Source organism: Alligator sinensis, unplaced genomic scaffold (genome assembly GCF_000455745.1).
Source record: "Alligator sinensis unplaced genomic scaffold, ASM45574v1 scaffold487_1, whole genome shotgun sequence".
In the NCBI taxonomy this organism is placed as follows: Eukaryota; Metazoa; Chordata; order Crocodylia; family Alligatoridae; genus Alligator; species Alligator sinensis.
The window spans coordinates 135,273-154,638 of record NW_005842301.1 but is presented as its reverse complement, the minus strand read 5'-3'; the positions used below and the strand labels follow the sequence as shown (position 1 = coordinate 154,638).

The window sequence follows — 19,366 nt, the reverse complement described above, 5'->3', positions numbered from 1 at the left end:
CGGGGGGGGGGGGGAAGGAGGAGGAGGGGAGTGGCAGGGGGGTAGGAAGGCTGCAAGGGAAAGAAGTGAGTGGGGCAATGGGCAAGGGGGCCATCTGACCCCCCCCCCCCTCAACTGTAGCAGTGGGGCAGGGATTCAAGACAACCCCACCAACACTTAAAATTCTATACCTGGAAATTATAATAAATTTGTACATTTTCCATATAGAGGATCTAACAATTGTGGGGTCACCTTCAAGTAAATACAGTAGATGTACTCTCCACAGACCTTGCTGCAAAGGTACTTGTAAACAGAAGACAGAACTGGACTCTCAAAAATTACATACCATAAAGTTGTGCGAGTCACACCTCTATATGCATGCTTCTGGGAATCAGCTCCTGGTAGAGAAAACACTGAACCCTCTTACAGTCTACAGCACTATCTGGGAAGCCATGAGCCCCCTTGAACAAAACTGAAATCAGCTACTCTCACGTGTATGAGCAAGCACCCATTCATTAATGGCTTCTTCAAAGGCATTGGGTATTGGCTGCATCCAAGACTGGGGAGCTTGCTGGGACCAAACCCAGAGGTCCCTGGCTAGAAGGTCTTGCCCCTCCACTCAGGATCTAGGTCAGGAAGGAATTTTACCCTATGGTCAGATTGGCACAGACTGACTGTGGGGATTCTGCTTTCCTCTCTGGCAGAGGGCATGGTCCTCTACTGGGATCCCTTGAACATATATTAACAACTTTTTATAGAAGCAGGGCATTGGCTGCTGTGGTTTACCTGGGGCAGGTTAGGATGTTATGGCTTGTGTTGCGTCAGAGGTCAGTAATTTTATGAAAAGTTTAGATTATGGATTTGTATATGATGGTTTGGATGGAGAAGCAGAGTGAGTTGGACTACATGACCTCTGAAAGTCCCTTTCAGCCCTACTTCCCTATGATTCTATAATTAGACACATCAGTTTCTTTTTCAAGGGCCTCTGTAAATTCCCACTTGCACAAATGTAGATGTACATACATTTGGAAACCTTTCAAAAGCACAGCAACTGTTGTGTTCTAATTGTTGTGTGTAAACAAACAGGGAACAATTCAAATGTAGCAAAACTTGTCAGTTCTTGAGGCTTTGCTTTGACAAGACAACCCTCTAGACCAGTGGTTCCCAACCATTTTTTGCCACACCCCGCTGTTGGGAGTAGAGTGTGGCAGCAGTGGCCCAGGGGCAGGGGAGCTCTCAACACATGGCATGACTCCTATTTTCTGTGCAGTGCTGCTGGCATTGCCCCCGTGACCCTCATTTGTGTCGTGACCCAGGGTTGGGAACCACTGCTCTAGACAAAGACATGCATAAAGACCCATCTGAAACACAGCTAGCACTACTAGGCACTTGGATTACCTTCTGAACAGGTTTGAAGGGAGAACAGAATGACTGGCTCCCATATGGGACTCAGTATTTGATGTGGCTCTTACTAAAGTATGGATGTGTCTACAGTGATCTCATTAAAATAGGGATGAAATGATTTCCATCTACGCACCATTCAAAATCATTTTCTGAGCCAGTGAATAGTCAAGTTTCATGTACATTGGTCATGAAACAATGCAAGGGGTGGCTTATTGCTGACGAAAAGTTCCAGTGAAGCTTACTTTGTTGTGGAACAGTATGATAGCATTGTGCTTAATTTGCAAACAAAATATCAGTCATGAAGGAATAAAATATAAAATGGCGTTATGATATAAACCATAGTTCTTACAATAAGTAATTTGTGATGGTTGAAAACAAACAAAAAAGGTAGCACTGTTGCAGAAAGGTCTTACAGCCCAAAAGTCCATTTTAAAAAGGCTATCCCAGGCAACAAAGCTTCTGTGCTGGTCAGTAGGGCTGTGTGAAGTTTCACTGAACGTTTTGTTTCAAAGACATTTCAACGTGTTTTGAGCTTGAAACAGCAAAATTGAAATGAAACAAAAAGCTTTGAAACAGCTTTGGAACAAAATGAGGGCACTCAACTTTCGAAACGTTTTGAGTTTCAAAGCAGCCCAGTGACAAGAGGCAAGGGAGAGCCAGGGCTGTGTTCCAAGTGGCTCCGCAGCCCCATGGAGCTCAGGCCAGCGGCGGGAGGCAGAGTACAACCCTGGTTCTCCCCACCTCCTGCTGCCCAGGCTGAGCTCCGAGTGACTACGCAGCCCCATGGAGCTCAGCCCGGCAGTGAGAGGCAGAGTGCAGCCCTGGCTTTGCCCACCTCCCACCGGCTGGGCTGAGCTCCATGGGGCTGCAGAGCCACTCGGAACACAGCCCTGGCTCTCCCCTGCCTCCTGCCACTGGCCCGGATGACAGGAGGCTGCTGCTGCCTGGGACCAGTGGCAGGCTCCGTCTTTCCCTGGGCGGGTCCCCCGCCGCCACCACTCAGTGCCAGTCCCAGGCAGCAGCAGCAGCCTCCTGTCATCTGGCGCAGATCCGGGGGCCCGTACCCCCGGGAGGAGTCCAGCACAGCTCCATAGCCCTCCTGGGGCTGTGGGCCTCTGGATCTGCACGCCAGATGACAGGAGGCTGCCAGCAAGTGTCATGAGTTTTGCTTTTTGCAATTTGAGGTGCAGTTTTCAAGAATCTCTGCACCTATCTCCTTGAAACTTGGCAGGCTTCACACCCTCATAAGGGGCTACCATCTCTGCAGTTTTCATCTGAATCAGGCACGAAATGACAAAGATTTAGACATTTTCAAGATTCCCCTTTATAGCCTATGGACAAAACATCAAAACGCGTTGAAACAGTGGGACAGTGCTTCGAAACGAAACAAAACAACAAAAAGAAACAGTGTCCGTTTGAAACAGCAAAACGGGCGTTGAAATGAAACGATGGTGTTTCACACAGCCCTACTGGTCAATTACTTTGTGGCTCATGAAAGAGCAAAGAAGGGTAAACCTTTTATCAATGATGACTGTATGCTTCAAATATTGTATGCTCAAAGCTGTAGATTGTTTGCTCAAAAAAAAGTCTGCATTTAGTCAAATCAGCTTGTCCAAAATAGCTGTGTCCCACAGTCAAGGACATTGGTGATTATCTTAAACTACAGCTTCATGATATTGCTGACATGTCTGTGGCATATTCAGTCACTTCAGATGAGAGAGCTGACAGATACTGTTCAGCTGCTTATTTTCGTTCATGGAGTTTCAGAAGACTTTCGAATATAAAGAACTCCTTTTGCCTGAAAGCTTGAACCAGAAAGAGCAGAGTTGTTTAATGCAGTGTGCCTTGTATTTGACATAAACAGCATGAAGTGGGGCATCTCTCACTGGTGTCACTATAAGTGGCACTCCGGCCATGGCTGGAATTAAGACTAGAGCTGTGGTAGTACTAAACAAGAAAGTTACTGAAGAACACAGTGTTGACACAATTCATTACCACTGCATTAGCCATCAAGAAGTCTGTAGCTGCCTTGGTTTCAGGGGACATGTCTACACATGCATTTACTTACTGAGCAGTAAGCAGATTTTAGGTCAGTGTCTACACATGCAGCCATTAAAACACAGTAACTAAAGTTAGTCCCAAGTCAGTCCACACACACATGCATTACTGCACAGTAAGTAATCGGGCATAAATTTGATACCTGCATCATGCAAATTTACGCTCAAGTCAGCTTAAGTCGCCATAGTTACTGCACAGTAAGGGCATGTATAGAATCATAGAATAGAAGGACTGGAAGGGACCTGTAAGATCATCAAGTCTAGTCCCCTGCCATGGGCAAGAGGTAATTGGGCTCAAACAAGCTCAACGAGATGCTTGTCCAGCCTCCACTTCAACACCACCAGGGATAGCGACTGCACCACCTCTGCTGGGAGCATGTTCCAGATTCTAGTTACCCAGATGAAAAAATAAGCTCTCTCCAATGTCTAGCCTAAACTTTTCCTCAACTAGCTTATGCCCATTGGACCTCGTCCTCTTAACGGGTGCCTTTCTGAAGAGTTGCTCCCCTAGATCCTGGTGTTCACCCCTAACATACTTGTAGGTAGCTATCAAGTCACCCCTCAGTCCTCTTTTATTCAGACTGAACAAACCCAGATCCCGAAGTCTCTCCTCATAGGGTCTATTCCCCAGGCCCATGATCATATGGGTGGCTCTTCTCCCCACTCTTTCGAGCTTATTCACATCCTTCTTGAAGTGTGGTGCCCAGAACTGGACACAGTACTCCAAGCAGTGGTCTTACCAATGCTGAGTACAGGGGGAAGAAGCACCTCTCTGGATCTACTGGCAACATATCGGCTGATGCATGCCAGAGTTCTATTTGTTCTGTTGGCGACTTCATCACAGTGATGGTTCATTATTCATCCTCCATTCAATTGTCACCCTCGGGTCCCTTTCACATGCAGTGCCAGCCAGTGGACCACTACCGATCATATAGCTATGGTGAAGGTTCTTCCTACTCAGGTGAAGGACCTGGCACTTGTCTCTATTGAAACTCATCCGACTGCAATCAGCCCATAGGACCAGCCTGTCAAGGTCATCCTGGATCTTTGCCGTCTTCAGATGTGCCCACATATCCCCACAGCTTGATGTCATCCACAAACTTAATCGTTGCACTTTCCACTCCCTCATGCAGGTCACTGATAAATATGTTAAAGAGCAAGGGCCTAAGCACTGATCCCTGGGGGACACCACTGGAGACGGACCTCCAGGATGAGGCCACCCCATCAACCACAACTCACTGGAATCAGCTGCTGACTGTTGGTTACTGCACAGTAAATGTGCACATGTAGATATGCCCAGGATTGTCATTATGAAATGTGTGAACTTTATCAAATCTAGGGCCCCCAAATCACCAGCAGTTTAAAGCCTTTTGAAGCTGAATTTTGACATGTCAAATATTTTACAGAACAGCTAAAGCACAGATGCCAACCTGAAACACTCTCTTTTGAGTAAACATACTTCTAAATAAAAAAAGATTTTCCTCAGCTGACTGATACTGAGTGGCCACGTGATTTAGCATTCTGGGTGGATACGACTGGTCTTCTTAAACAACTGAATTTGAAGTTTCAGTGCCACAAGAATTTTGCTTTGACTACTTTGATAGTGTTAAGTCCTCTGAAAGAAAATTTAAACCATTGCAGAAGCAACTGATGAAAAGCAAATGTTGCACTTTTTACAGTATACAAAGTGCTTTTGGGTGAAAAAACCCAGGGCACTGCAAGTTCTGTGTTCTGGAAAATATTTCCAAACTATTCAGTGGTTGTTGACAGAATTCAGCTGGCAATTCTTGGATTTTAAATCTCACAAGCAAGCACTGACTTTTTCCAAAAACCATTTACACAGGAGCCATAAAGTGCTCTTATAGATATGCAGTTAGAACTGACAGACTTACAAGAACATGTATAAGCAAAGGCATCTGACTGCAAACTTAGCTTTGTTGAAGTTTACAAAGGACTTTCCCCTGAAATTTACCCTAGAATATGTAAATCTGGATAATACCTGGCTTCTCTATTCAGAAGCATGTACATCTGTTAGAAAGTCTTTTTACAACAAATATAGACAAGTTTAAATTACAATCCAGGCTGACAAGTTATCATCTTCATGTGGTTCTCCATTTTGAAATGCCAAGCACTGAACCAAGATTGCAACACATAGTATCTGTGAAGACAGATACATAAAGTCTCAATCAAAAAAACAGGTACAGGATTTTTTCACCTTGTTGGGTTATAATGTATTTATATATCCTGAAAACTGACCTTTTATATCCACTCTTTGCTTTCCCTTTTTAAGCCAATTTCTAATCCAGAAGTGGACATTCCCTGTAATCCCATGACTAGCTAACTTTGTTAACAGCCTCCAAAGGGGAACCTTGTCCAATGCTTTTTGGAAATCCAAATACAAGAATATACCCAATCCACCTGCTTACTGACACATTCAAAGAACTTTAGTAGGCTGGTGAGGCCTTTGGCAAAATCAAACCAAACCAAACCATGTTGATTTCTCCCCGGCAAGTTACATTTATCTATGTGCTGAACAACTCTTTTCATTATTGTTTTTCAGCATCATCACTGGCAATCCCTCATAGTTGAGGATGATTGCCTTTCATGATTGCTTTAATCTGGGGGTCCAAAAATGCCTGACAAGGCCAATCCAGGATCAACAGACTGCATATATCCACATGTGTATTAAGATCTGGGAGAAGTTTACTCATGAGTAAGCTACTCATGAGGAAATGCTCCCAGGCAGGCGCCACACATGCAGGGAAGTGGGAGCAGATTTGCTGCTAATGTTAGCAAACTGCTCCCACTTCCTGTGGATCTGAAATGGGCCCAGACAGCTGTCTCCTGGCTGGGGCTAGGACACTGCTGCCTGATGCCAGAACAGAGACAATGTGCCCCTGCCCTGGCAGCAGGAAGCTCCGGCTCCCCGATTGGGGCAGGAGACTTGGAAAGAGCTGCAGGGGAGGGACAGGTCCCAGCCCCCTGCCCCAATCCACAGCTAGCAGAGAGCCCCTGGCTGGGCAGGGATTTCCCACCCAGCTGAGGGCTCACTATTAGCTGTTCCACCAGCAAATGGGGCAGGGGGCTGGGACCTGCCCCTCTGCTACAGCTCTTTCCAAACCCCGCACCTCAATCACCCGATCGAGGCATGGGGCTGGGACCTACCCTGACTGGTCAGTTCCCAGCCCTCACTCCATGATTGTGGGGCAGGAGCTAGAGAGCCTGTTCCCTGCTTAGCTCCGTGATCATGGAGCTGAGTGGGGAATAGGCTCCCCAGTACCCGCCAGCAGGGAGCTCCCAGAGCCAGCTCCACAAACAGGGAGCTGGCGCTGAGAGATAAGGATCTCCCAGCCCTCCACACTCTGATCCTGATGGTGAAGCAGGGGCTGGGAGTTTAGGATCACCCAACCCCCGTGCTCCCTGATCACAATCTTGAAACGGTGGGGCTTGGAGTTCCCTGCTGCCAGGACAGGGGTACATAGTCCCCATCCAGGCTCTGGTGGTAGAGCCTGTCCCAGCAGCAGACAGTTCCCAGGGGCAGGGATCAATCACCTGCCCCCTGATGGCTGGCTGACTGGGAGCACATTTGCTCCAGGTCAGGCATCCAACACAAGTGCTACTGTGCTGTAACTAATCACAAGTAAATCTGCTACTTGCATTTGCAGGTAGGAAATTTACTTGCAATTAATGAAGTTACCACACAGTAAATGTGCGCATGTGCAGACACACGCTTATTCCACAGTAAACTGTGCTACTGCACAGTAAAGAGATTCATGTAGATGAACCCTTTCTGTTGCAACTTGGGCATGCATTTCAGTATAGGGTGGGTGGCTCTGGATTCTCGATTTGGTCTGCGACATGCTGTTTCTTCCGCTCCTGCTTTTCCGAATGCTGTTGTTGTCATAAGGTTTCAAGGTACTGAGAGATCTTTGCAGCAGACACTTCCTCCATCTGGGGCCGTCCTGAGTGACTGTCTCCCATAAGTTGATGTCAATGTTACATGTTTTCTAGTTGACCTCGAGGACAGTCTTGAAGGCCTTTCTCTGTCCTCCTCTTAGGCATGCACCTCGACTGAGCTGGGAGAATAAAACGTGCTTTGGGAATCTGGAGTCAGACATCCAAATGACACAGTTAGCCCAGTAAAGTTTGTTGGATGATCATTACCTTGATGCTAATGGTGTTTGCTTGCGAGAGGATGCAAATGTTAGTGCGTCTGTCTTTCTGCTGGATTTGAAGGATTTTCCAGACATAATTGATGGTACCTCTAAAGCAGTAGTCACCAACTGGTTGATCGGGGAGCCTGTGACAGTCTCTCTCAGTCTGGGGGGACTCAGCCCTCCAAACTGAGATCGATTCTCAGAGGCTCTGCAATCGGGAGAGGTGGGACACACATGGGGAATGGCGGGATGCACTTGGCTGGGCTGAGCCATGCCCCCTGCCCACTGGGGCTGGGCTGGGGGAGTGGGCTAAACCCCTCCATGCCCCGCTGCCACTGAGTGGGACCCTGGCCAGGCTGGGTCAGGGGAAGGTTGGAGCCCGGCGGCTCATCCAGGTGTGTGGGGGGGCTCTTGCCACTGCGCACACCCCAGCAGAGGCCCAGGGGGCACATGCCCCCCTGATCTGTGCACAGGGTGAGGTGGCTACCCCGGGATCCTCATCAGCAGGGAAGTAAAAACCACAGTTTTAAACTCTGCGCCCATTTTTGGCACCAAGGTTGAAACTGTGGCTTTCACATTTGCTTCCCGGGAGCTGGAAGTGGGGCCCCTCCACCAAGTGGGGCTGGGGTCAGGCCAGGAGAGCCACGCCACACCTGGGGGAGGGAGGCAGGCCAAGTGGCGCTGTGGCTGGGGGGAAGGGGGGCAAGCCAGGTTGGAATAGCCGTGCCCCACCTGGTAGTTCGCACTTTTAATGCATTGTTGGATTTCTTTGTCCATGTCAGCCTTTTGCGAGAGGCCTTCTGAGGTACAGGAAATACTCAACGTTCTCCAGAGTTGCTCCGTAAATCTGAATTATTGAAGCTGGAGACTGCACATTAAGAGCTTGTTGATGGAGGATATTAGTCTTCTGAATGTTAAGCATAGGTCCCATTTTCTTGGATGCCTTAGTAAAGATGTTGACATCTCACTGAAGGTCTAATTTTGAGTAAGCACACACTACTTATTGTTTTTACAAGTTTTCCAGGAACAGAAGTTAGACTCACTGGCCTGCAGTTCCTTGCTTTCCTCTCTAGCCTTTTTTAAATATGGGGGCCACAACCAAACTGCCTTGTCAAAGCTGAACACCCTAAACCCAAACTGTGAGGATCCTGTGTTTGGACCCATATGTGAGGGCCCTGGCACAAAGCTAGTCTTGCCTGGTCAAGAACAGAGCCCTATATTAATATATCTGCTTGAAGGCTTTGGCAAACTAACTACAGACATAATGAAAGGGCCCTTGCTCCCTCAGTGGTAGCAAAGAAGCACAATCAGGCAGGGGTATACTCTGTTTGAGTAGGGCAGCTGATGAATGAGGGACTTCACATGCCCTTCTCCCAGAAATTTCTGAGAAGTGTTCAACATGATGCCCCCAGAGAGTGATCTCCTATAAGCAGAAATATACAGAGACCTTCTAAAAAGAACCACATCATCTGTACAATTACAAATTGTAGAATCATTAACATAACAAGCTATCTAACCAATTCGGAAAATTACTATCTGATCATTACTGTGAAGGCATCTGAATTACTCTGCCCATGTCCACTAGGAATAAACAACTGCAACAAGCTTGCCCCATCAAGAACTGCATTTTTAACACACTAATTCAAGAAACATTGGAAGAATTCTGTTGAAACAAATTTGTTTATGAGCTGAAACTAACAGAACCCACCCCAACCAGTATTACCAGATAACTACTGTATTTGTACAGAAAATCTGACCTTTGTCCAATGAACAGCAAAACATTTCATTGGCTAAAATGTATAATCATTTAAGAAAATCCAGTGCTCAAAAACTTTCATGTTTAATCAATTTTGCATATTAGTGAATTTTAAATTTGTCATGCCTCATATGAGCAGACTCACTGAAAAGTGTGTTATGAATGTAATTGTGCTTGCAAAAGTACTTAAACATGCAGCAGAGGACAGCAATTCTAGATGAATATTTGATGGAGGTATTCAAGTTCAAAAACTTCTTGGTGAGTGCTATAGTCAAAACATTTGCTACTTAACGCAAATACGACTACATATTAAGAATGAAAAAGATGGATTTGCACGTACAATCATTTTTAAGTAAGATAACCCAGGTTCCAATACATTTCCATTTTTCCAAATCTGGCAACAATGATTCTCACTCATCAGAATATGCCTACTCTTTCTATCTTGCAAATGCATTCTAAGGAGTACAGGAGGGTACTTTGCTAATAGTTATGCATACATAGATCTGTGTCATTTGAATTAATACACTATATTTAACTGCTACAAAAATATGTACCTACCTGCTTTCCATCCACTTCAATATCTGCTACATAATTTTCAAACACTGTAGGAACATAAACTTCAGGGAACTGGTCTTTGCTAAATACAATCAGCAGACAGGTCTTTCCACAGGCTCCATCACCGACTATAACCAGCTTTTTTCGAATGGCTGCCATTACTGGAAAAAACAAAAAACTGGGATTAAATATTTCTGTTCACTATAAATTATTTCAGAGAGATGTTATCAACTGCCAATCATTATGCTCCCAGCAAGAACTTTGCTCTTGGCCACACTTCATTACAGCTGCTGAACACGCATGGGGATCAGCTTTGACCAAGTCACCACTTTTCCAAGGACACTTTTCCAAGAAGTGTCCTTAAGAACACATTGTGTTCATGTGGCAAAGAACAATGTAGACTGGGGAAGGGGAAAACAGACCAAGATGTAAAACAGCTATCAAGCATACAAGTAAAAGCACAACAGAGCACAAATTAACACATTTTGAACTTGAAAAGTGACTAGAAAATTGAGGGGGGGAAAAAAGTGCTGAAAGCTTGCTGTATATGGATGTGAAAGAACATATATAACTATAATTTGTATGGGAAACAGGGTAAAAAGGTAGAGAGAAGACACCAATAGTTTGAGGTAGTAACAGACTTAGTATTTCTTTGCGTGTCTTGTATACTGAGGTGGAAACTGCAGAAAAGTTACCAAGTGAACAAGTCGCAGACAAGGTTCTTTGGGTGAATCTGATATCTTTTATTAGACCAACTTAAATAGTTGGAAAACAATTATTAAGCAAGCTTTTGGGTTCCAAAACCCTTCGTCAGGCTAAGAAAGTTTCTGCAGTTGGTGTGTGCTCCACCATCTGCACACACCAACTGCAGAAACTTCCTTAGCCTGACGAAGGGTTTTGGAACCCAAAAGCTTGCTTAATAATTGTTTTCCAACTATTTAAGTTGGTCTAATAAAAGATATCAGATTCACCCAAAGAACCTTGTCTGCCTATGTCCTTAGACCAACACAGCTACAACCTACACACAAGTGAACAAGTAGTATCCTAAATCTTCATTTCAACTCTGGTATCTTTCCCTGAGAGTTCCTCCAAAGAAACAGGCAGCTAAACTGATGACCAGAGATGTATTCCTGCATGCTAAACTATTAAAAGGTATTATAAAGGTATAAAGATGTCAGAGGCTTTCCACTTCTTCCTGATACTCAAACTTCAGAGGAAGAAGAGGATTTTAAGAAAACGGAATAAGAAAGTGCTACTGTAATGAACTAAGAAGTACTGTATTCACATACAGTACTACTAATGTAAAGTTCACAAGGCTACCATAATGCTCCTGAAGCAGTACACTCCAAGCGCATTTCATGAGCTCTTGAAAGGCATCATCTTTCCACTGAAACCTGATAAATTGGATGCCAGCCCCTCATAAAAATCTGTCACCCGCTCAGGGATCCCTTGTATTGAAGAAGCCTGAAGTGAAGTCAGTTCTCAGAGATTCAAAAAGCAGTGAAACCAAAAGAGAAGCCAGCTGCAAAACACAAAGCAGAAGAGAGCTCAAAGCCAAAACATTACTTCACTGGAAAATGGTCATTACAGCTACCACTGTTAGCCACACTCAAGGTGGACCCTGAAGACATCTGAAAGGAGAGAGAAATCAATATAGCCACCAGTGAACTAGGATTTTAAATTACATGCCATAGTGTTTAATGAAATGCTAGGAAAGAAGTCATGGGAACTGGGATTTCTTTCATTTGCTTGTTCCAATACGTTTTAGAACAAAAAAAAAAAAAGAGTCATTTGAGAGAAGCAACATCTGTTTACACTCAGATGTATGCAGTTTATTTTGTTGAGGCAACCAAATTCAGAACTCAGGAGGAAGACCTGGAACTTGCCAGCTGTGATCAGGAGGAATAGAAATAACGAACTCAAATGTCCAAACCAACAGGTAAGCAGGATTAGGAAAATAAAAGAGAGGGCTCTCAGACTTCAAAGGACAGAGGATTTTAGGTAAAGAAAGCAATACTGGTGATGTGACTGCAGAAGCTCCTGTACATTTGGCCAGTGCAACTGGCTACTGCTTTTACTGGATCTGAGCACAATGAAGAAACATTTTTAAGAGGTAAATTTTATTAGGAAACTGATATTTTTAAAAGAAAAATGTATTCTACTTGTTAGGACTATAGTCAATACAAAATAAATGTAATCCGCTCATGATGGACTGCACCCAAGTGATCACTCATTTTTAATCTCAGTAATCCATTTCTTCTGGTGAATTAGAAGATAAAGAGCACAGAATTAATTAACTTGGATAATATTAAAACTTCTCAGGTTGTTTTTCTATTGGGAGCATAAAATATCCAGTATGTTTGACTGAGTGCATTTCCCCATGGTAATAATGTTCTTTCTATAAAGAAACTCAAGAACCAGGGTGGATAAAAAACATTATTTAAAAATAAATAACAACAACAACAACATCACAAATTTAAAATTGGATTTTTTATTGAATTTAATACAGCCTAGGCTAAGGTATAATCTAATATAATCTATTATAATAATTTAAATAAAATATATGTTGAGACAATGAGGCTCTACTAAAAACTCTGGAAGTAAGGTCGTTTTTCTTCTATAGTAGAATAAGGGGGAAAATATCTAACTCTGGAGGTCAAACTTTAAAAATATGACACAATGTTTCATGTGTTAGGAATGATGGATGTTCCACTCCAACTGTACAAGGGGATGCACGGTCTGTACTACAGGATGCAGATGATCAGCAAAGTCATCACAGGCACTGGAACCTGGCCTCTGACTCAAAAAGACACCATCATGTGTATGTATTCATTGATCAGGATTATTCAGAGCCCACTAAAAAACGCCTGTTTTAGACTCATCCTTCATTAGGTAGTAAAGAAAGGTGTATTTTCTTTGGTTGATAGAACAATTAAAGAAAGAGAAAGAAATCAATTATTTAAATCAATCTGAAATAGGTAACTTAAATGTATAGACCAACAAGTAAGGAGGAATGGGAAAAAGGAAAGAGCAGGTTTCAGGTTTGCTTCATTATTTTCTAAGTTTCTTCTCGTTTTGCTGCATTTACAGCATCATCTGTGACAAGGATACACACAGTTCATACTTCTAATACTTTAACAGTTAATATTAGTGTTTAATAAATTAGTTAGTTGTAAGTGTGCAGTTTTGTTTTTAAAAAAAGTTCCTGTATCCAAAACATTAAAGTTTTGTTTAATAAATATGAAGTGCTTGTTTGTGCATTTAATTACTTTTAAGTTGCTATCTTAACTCAGACCAATACAAATATGAGCTAAAAGTTAATCTAGGTGAATAAGAAATATAGTCTACTAAAATGTAGAATTTCTAACAATCTAAGTATGTTACGCTATACAGTCGTTACACACACACACACACACACACACACACACACACACACACACACACACACACACACACACACACACACAATCCAGTTTTTGTACCTAGGAAACACATGCACCAAAATCTACTACTAAAACTGTATTTAGTTGTAAATTAACATGTTAATTAATTAACATGTTATATTGGGCTTCTGGCTTGTTTATTTAAATCATTATTTAAATCAGTCGTTTAAAATAGACTTGATTTAAATCAATCCACCTTGCAAGGAGCTGTTCATTCTCTTCTCAAATCTGATGGCTTCAGGTAGTAAATAAATCATTAGATTTACCAGTTTCTCATGAACCACACCTGTCCGTCTCTCCCTTTGCTCTTTGTGTCCTTCCTAAAAAGGGCCGCGTGAATTTAATGTAATATTCCAGTCATATTTTCCTACCAGGTTTCAGGAATATGAACTAGGTCAAATTTCTCATAAATGAGCGTTTCTAATGTTGCTTGTCAATTACACAGTCTCTCAATATTGGTCTAAAAGGCAATTAGAAATATTATGTATTTTATATAAAACTTCATTCATTCATTCATTCATTCATTCCTGATACTATGCATAATGTACATTTGAACCTGCATGTTTACCCTCTTGATAAGTGTCCACCTGTTAATTTAATGGCCTCCTTATTACTCTTTTTAGCCAAACAGGGTAACAGAATAAATGATGTGTGATCTGCCTCAGGGTTAACTCAAAATAGGATGCAAAGGTCTTAATAACTTATTTAACATTTCTCCAAAAATACTTGTCTTCAGAAAAAAAAATTGATCTATTTCCTTCTGTTGTCTTCCAAGGCTACATTACTACAGTAAACTCTCTGGTAACCGGCAACTTACAAGCCGGCATGCTCAATTTAACTGGCATGCCAGCCTGTAAGATAAAGTGAAACTGGAAGTGCCCACCGTGGCACTTCCGGTTTCTCTGAGCCCCCATGACCCAGGGCAAAGCAGCCTGCATTGCCGAGCCCCCATGGCCTGGGGGCATAACAGGCTGCACGGGGCTGTGCAGGGCTCGCATCCCTGTCCCGCAGGGCCCACAGGGCCCATGGGAGGGGCGGCAGTGTGGCAGGCGGGGCGGAGGGACGCAGCGGCAGAAGCAGCAGCCAGGGCCGCTCAATTAACCGGCATATTTTATTATCCAGCATCCCCCATTCCCGGGGGATGCTGGATAACAGAGCTTTTACTGTACTAGGATAAAGTGTAGAAAATGCAACAGCTGACATTTTAGAACCCTAAAGGAGATGAGGCGCATTGTAGTTTTAACATGTTAGCTCAAAGGTGAACCCTAACAAAGAGCCTAAGCATCACTGTAACCAACTAATATGTTAAAACAGCTTGCCCTATCTATATTACAGTACAGAACAGAGTATTAACTTACTTTAGTCATTTAGATGCCCAAAAAGAACCATCTTAGTTCTCCCATAGACCCTGTATACCTTTATTTTATTAAACACTTCTCTTTTGCCCTGTGGGAACTTAAGGATCTCAGATATTTCAGCTTTGGAGCTTGTTGGAGAATCACAGCTCATTAGGGTATTAATACAAAGGGACTGGATAGAGAACTGAACAGTAAGCTATATCTTTCTCTGCATCAGGATAGCTTATTGAAGCAGAGCTGTCTGTCTGCTGCTTGGAACTTCAGATTGTACTTGTCATCCACAACAAGAGGTAAAGTCCCTTTCAGGAGCAGAACTGGATGCATGCCTTGAACTGGGGCCACAGAGAACCAGTGCGGGTGGAAGTTCAAAAGGCCAGGGTCTCAGAGTGGGACGTACAGAGCTCCCACTCTGTTCTAGAAGCCACATCTAAGCTGGCTTTGGTGTTGGGGAGCATTCTTCTAGAACAGACAAAGCCAGTGGTGCCAAGCAAGCACTCCTTTGTGATGATAACTGTGAAAGGTGTTACCTCAAGCTAAGGAAATATTCCTGAATCCCTTCCATGAAAATGAGTTATCTGATTTATGCTGTGCAGTAATAGCTTTGGTGCGAGTTTCCTCTCAACTTTTGAAGCTGCCAAGCTAGCTGGTTTTAAAATAAACTTATTTAATTGCAGAGGTGGGGGAAGAAAATGAAAGTACAAGAAACAAGAGGCCATTACTAGGCTGCAGTTCACTCTTGAGTTCCACAGTTGTTATAGGCAGGTGGTTTCAAACCCCACATTCAGACAGAATGTGTTCTTGTGGGAAGAATGAGATAGATCAGCATTTCTCAACCCATGGGTCATGACCCAAAAGGTGGGTTAAACAAGAATATTTCAAAGGGTAGTGAGCAAGTGCGGAGGAAGGGTGTGCTTGTTTTGCTTTCACAAAGAATAAGGGCCAGAATCAGATAAATACCTCTGCTTTACCCTGTTCACTGCTTCATTTGATCTGTGCCGCCGCTGCCCACCCCAAATGCAGCCGGGCCCAACCCCACGCTGGGAAGAGCTCAGTGCCACACTGACCCCAGCCCAAAGCAGCAGCCCACCCTTGCCCTGCGCACAGATCCAGGGGCACATACCCCCTCCCCCCCATACCCTCCCTGTACGCGCAGAGCGGCTAGAGCCACCACCCCCTCCCCGCATCCCCGGATGAGCTGCTCGCGGCTCTGTCCCATGCCCCACCCTGCCTGTGAAACACCTGCCCCAGTCCAACCCCTACCCCTACTCCCCCCTCATTGTTGGGGACTCAGTAGGAACACACACAATACCACAATAAACAGAACAATAAATCTAACAGCATAAAGCCCTGCACAGTAAAAGAACCTAAATATGCTGGCAGAGTGAGAAATGGAAAAGATAGTTTGTTCATTTTAAATGTAAATCACCAAAATGTTACTTTTTGGCTGAAAAGGCATTTAACTTTCTTCTTCAGCACCTTATTCAGTTCCCAAGTAGTCAGTGTTTCTGGCCTGCCTCAGAGGCAATTTTCAAGGTCTTGTTAGAACTGAGGACAACTTTTGGACAAGCCTAAAGTGATATAAGCAAATTTAATTGTGCTTTATCCAGAGTTTAAGTTGGGGCCTTTAAGTCAGAGCAGTTTTGCCACATTTGTTTCACTACAAGTTGTTAAAGTCTAGCAGTTGCTGTACAGTCCAGAGCAGCAGCTCCCCTCTCCAAATGAACGTTTGCCTATGATTTTACTCTAAATACGAGTTTGCTCTGAGTTTTATGCTCTGCTGTGGACAGATCCAGGGCTGCTATCTGCAGCCCAGCTCATTCCTCTGCTCCTTCTATGTTCCTGGAACTGAAGGGAGGAGATGCAGCAGCCGACAAATCCAACTGCTGACATGAAAGTCCCTGAAGGAGCAACTACAATAAAGCCAATCTCACCCCCTCAGGTACAGATATGGAGGTAGAAGGGCAGACAGCAGGAGGACTGAGACATAGCAGGATCCTACCCTGCTGCCCTCACATTTAGCACTATCCTCAGCACCTCTTGCATTCACTGTTATCCCATTCTACCTTCTGCAGAAACAGCTGCCTCATTCAGTGGTGTAATGACTCGCCTTCAAACTCTCCAGTCTGCCTCACTGAGCAACCCCTGCCAGCACAGAGCGCTGTGCACCAGCTGCTCCCAGCTGGGCCTGGCTTACCCTGCTCTGGACCCGCCCTGACCAGAGCAGAGCAGCTCTGGGCTGCCTCAAACTCACTCTGGACCCACCCGCCCACAATGAGTGGTGGAAGCTAGGTAGAAGCTGCTGCTGGGTGCAGGGGAAAAGCATCTGCCTTACCCTCTCCACTGCTGGAACTTTCTTGCTGCGGTCACCTGGAGCCCATGCCCAAGCTGCCCTGTTAGCTCCTCTCCGCTATTGTCATCACCACCACCTCTGGGCCTCCCAGCAGGACAGAGGTTGCAGAGGAGAGGAGCTGCAGGGCAGCCCAGGCATGGCCTCTAGGCAGCTGCAGCAAGAATAGCCCAGCAGCAGCAGGGGGAGGTGGCCACTTTCCCTCCCGCACCCAGCAGTAGCTTCTGTCTGGCCAACGCTGCCTCCATTCATTGTGGGCAGGCCAATCCAGAGTGGGAGCAGGGCAGGCTGGGGTGATGTGCGGAAATGTGGACCAGCCTGTGACAGCTCCCCAAAACTGCCCACCCTTAAGATAACAGTTATATGACTGCTAAAGAAGAAGATAATAAAAGACTGCTATTAACAGTGAAACTGACAACTGACTCTTCCTGGGAATAGCCAGCTTAACATAATGCAAGATATCCTTTAATCACAGAGATCTATGGGTTTGATTAAATGAATAACACTATTTGCCATATATACATATCTGGCTGCCTCCATTAACTATGAGTGTTTTAAGCAGAAGAGACTGCATTCAAATTGGTATGGTCACAAATACCTGCACAGGTATACTTACAAAAACCCAAAAAACCCATAATATTCTCATTTAGAACTTCATAACATATTTCCTATACTTGCTGCATGACTCTTCATTTGCCTCCTTCCAAACAGTCAAATATTAATAATCAGGGTTTTGAAAGGGAGGGGAGAAGCACAGATGATGTTGTACATCATCACTTCTAAACACAATGCATACTTTTACCAAGTTAAAAAGAAACTAAATACTTTACTAATAAGTAGGGATCTGGGACTTTTTATTGTCCTTGATTTGTGTAGCCAGATGGAGTTCAGTTGCAGCCTTGGCTTTTCTAGTTTGCTCCCTGCAGGTGCGGACCAGTGCAGTATACTCCTTCTTAGTGGTGTTTCCTATCTTCCATCCATAATATGCCTCTCTTTTTAAATGCAAGAGGTCCATGAGTTCCCTGTCAAACCAAAGGAATTGTTGAACCCTTTTACCACCTTTCCTACAGGTGGGAACGAACTCCCCTTGTGCTTCTAGGATCGCTTCCTTAGGGACCGATCATGAACTCAGCTCCCTGTGAAATCATGGCCTCTCAGGGCCTCAAGAACAAGTCTCCTGAGCTTATGAAAGTCAGCTTTCCTAAAGTCAAGGACTACTGCATTGCTGACTGACTTGCCTGCTTTGTGGGGGATAGGGAAACTGATCAACTTGTGGTCACTGTCACCCAGCTTCCCTTTGATTCTTAGGTCACTGATTAGATCATCCCCTTTGGCCAGTACCAGGGTCCAGCAGCACCTTGCCTCTTGTTGGCCCATAAACTTCTTGGGACAGGTAGAGCTCAACCACACATGTAAGGAAGCTTTGTGACTGATCGGGTTTGAGAGAGAGGAGTGAGTGACAGAGAGAGGGAGGAAACAGTGAGAGGGAGGCAGAGGATCCAGAGAGAGATGAGACAAGCCAGAAAAAGGGCTATAGATGTGGCTCTAGACAGGTCCCCAAGACTCATTAAGTGGCCCTCCAGCTGAAAATTTTGCCCCCTCCTCCCCGATATACAAGATGCATCTCTACCCTACTTTCTGCCTGACTTCAGACAAACATGGCTAACTGCTACTCTCATGTTATAATAGTTGTGTCAAACTTAAAACCAACTTCTTTCAAGTTATTTCCCTGCACTTTTCATTCAGGTTTCATTTCTGTTAACACTTCAATTATATTAATATACTAGCTTTAAAATTAATTTCTGCTACAAGAACTCAAAGATTTATTTGAGAGCATCAGGCATACATTTATTAAGACTGCATCAAAACCAACTAATTTTAACTGGAGTACATGATATTGGTATGGTACAACCTAAATACCTGAGCCAAGATGAGGAATTCATTGCAACTATACATTATACAAATGCAGAACAGAAGACAGTCCCAGTCTCAAAAGTGTACAAGACAACAGATGGGCAAACCAGTTAAAAAGCACCAAGAAACCATTTGAGTTAGAGTGTATTTAGTTCTTTTTTTCTTCAAATCTCCCCAATGTCCAGCTGCCATAGTCTGCCTCATTCTTTCATTCCATCCACCTCTATAAGGAAAAACATTCAAGATTACTTAATAAATATATTATATTAGAGCTCAGTAGATTCAGCCAGGACTGATCCTCTGTTGTGCCACGTACTGCGTTAACACAGAATATAGTTTCATAGTTTCTAGGGTCGGAAGGGACCTGGGCAGATCATCTAGTCCGACCCCCTGCCA

At 44.1% G+C, this 19,366-nt stretch overlaps 1 protein-coding gene across 1 annotated transcript in view; it reads right to left on the bottom strand.

Moving 5' to 3' along the window:
- Positions 1-19,366, bottom strand: part of RHOA (ras homolog family member A) — an 84,182-nt gene that overhangs the window by 42,216 nt on the left and 22,600 nt on the right. The window contains exon 2 of the mRNA XM_006028255.3: positions 9,912-10,069. Coding sequence (XP_006028317.1) covers positions 9,912-10,067 — 156 coding nt within the window. The 5' untranslated portion in view covers positions 10,068-10,069. The remainder of the gene's footprint in view (positions 1-9,911; positions 10,070-19,366) is intronic.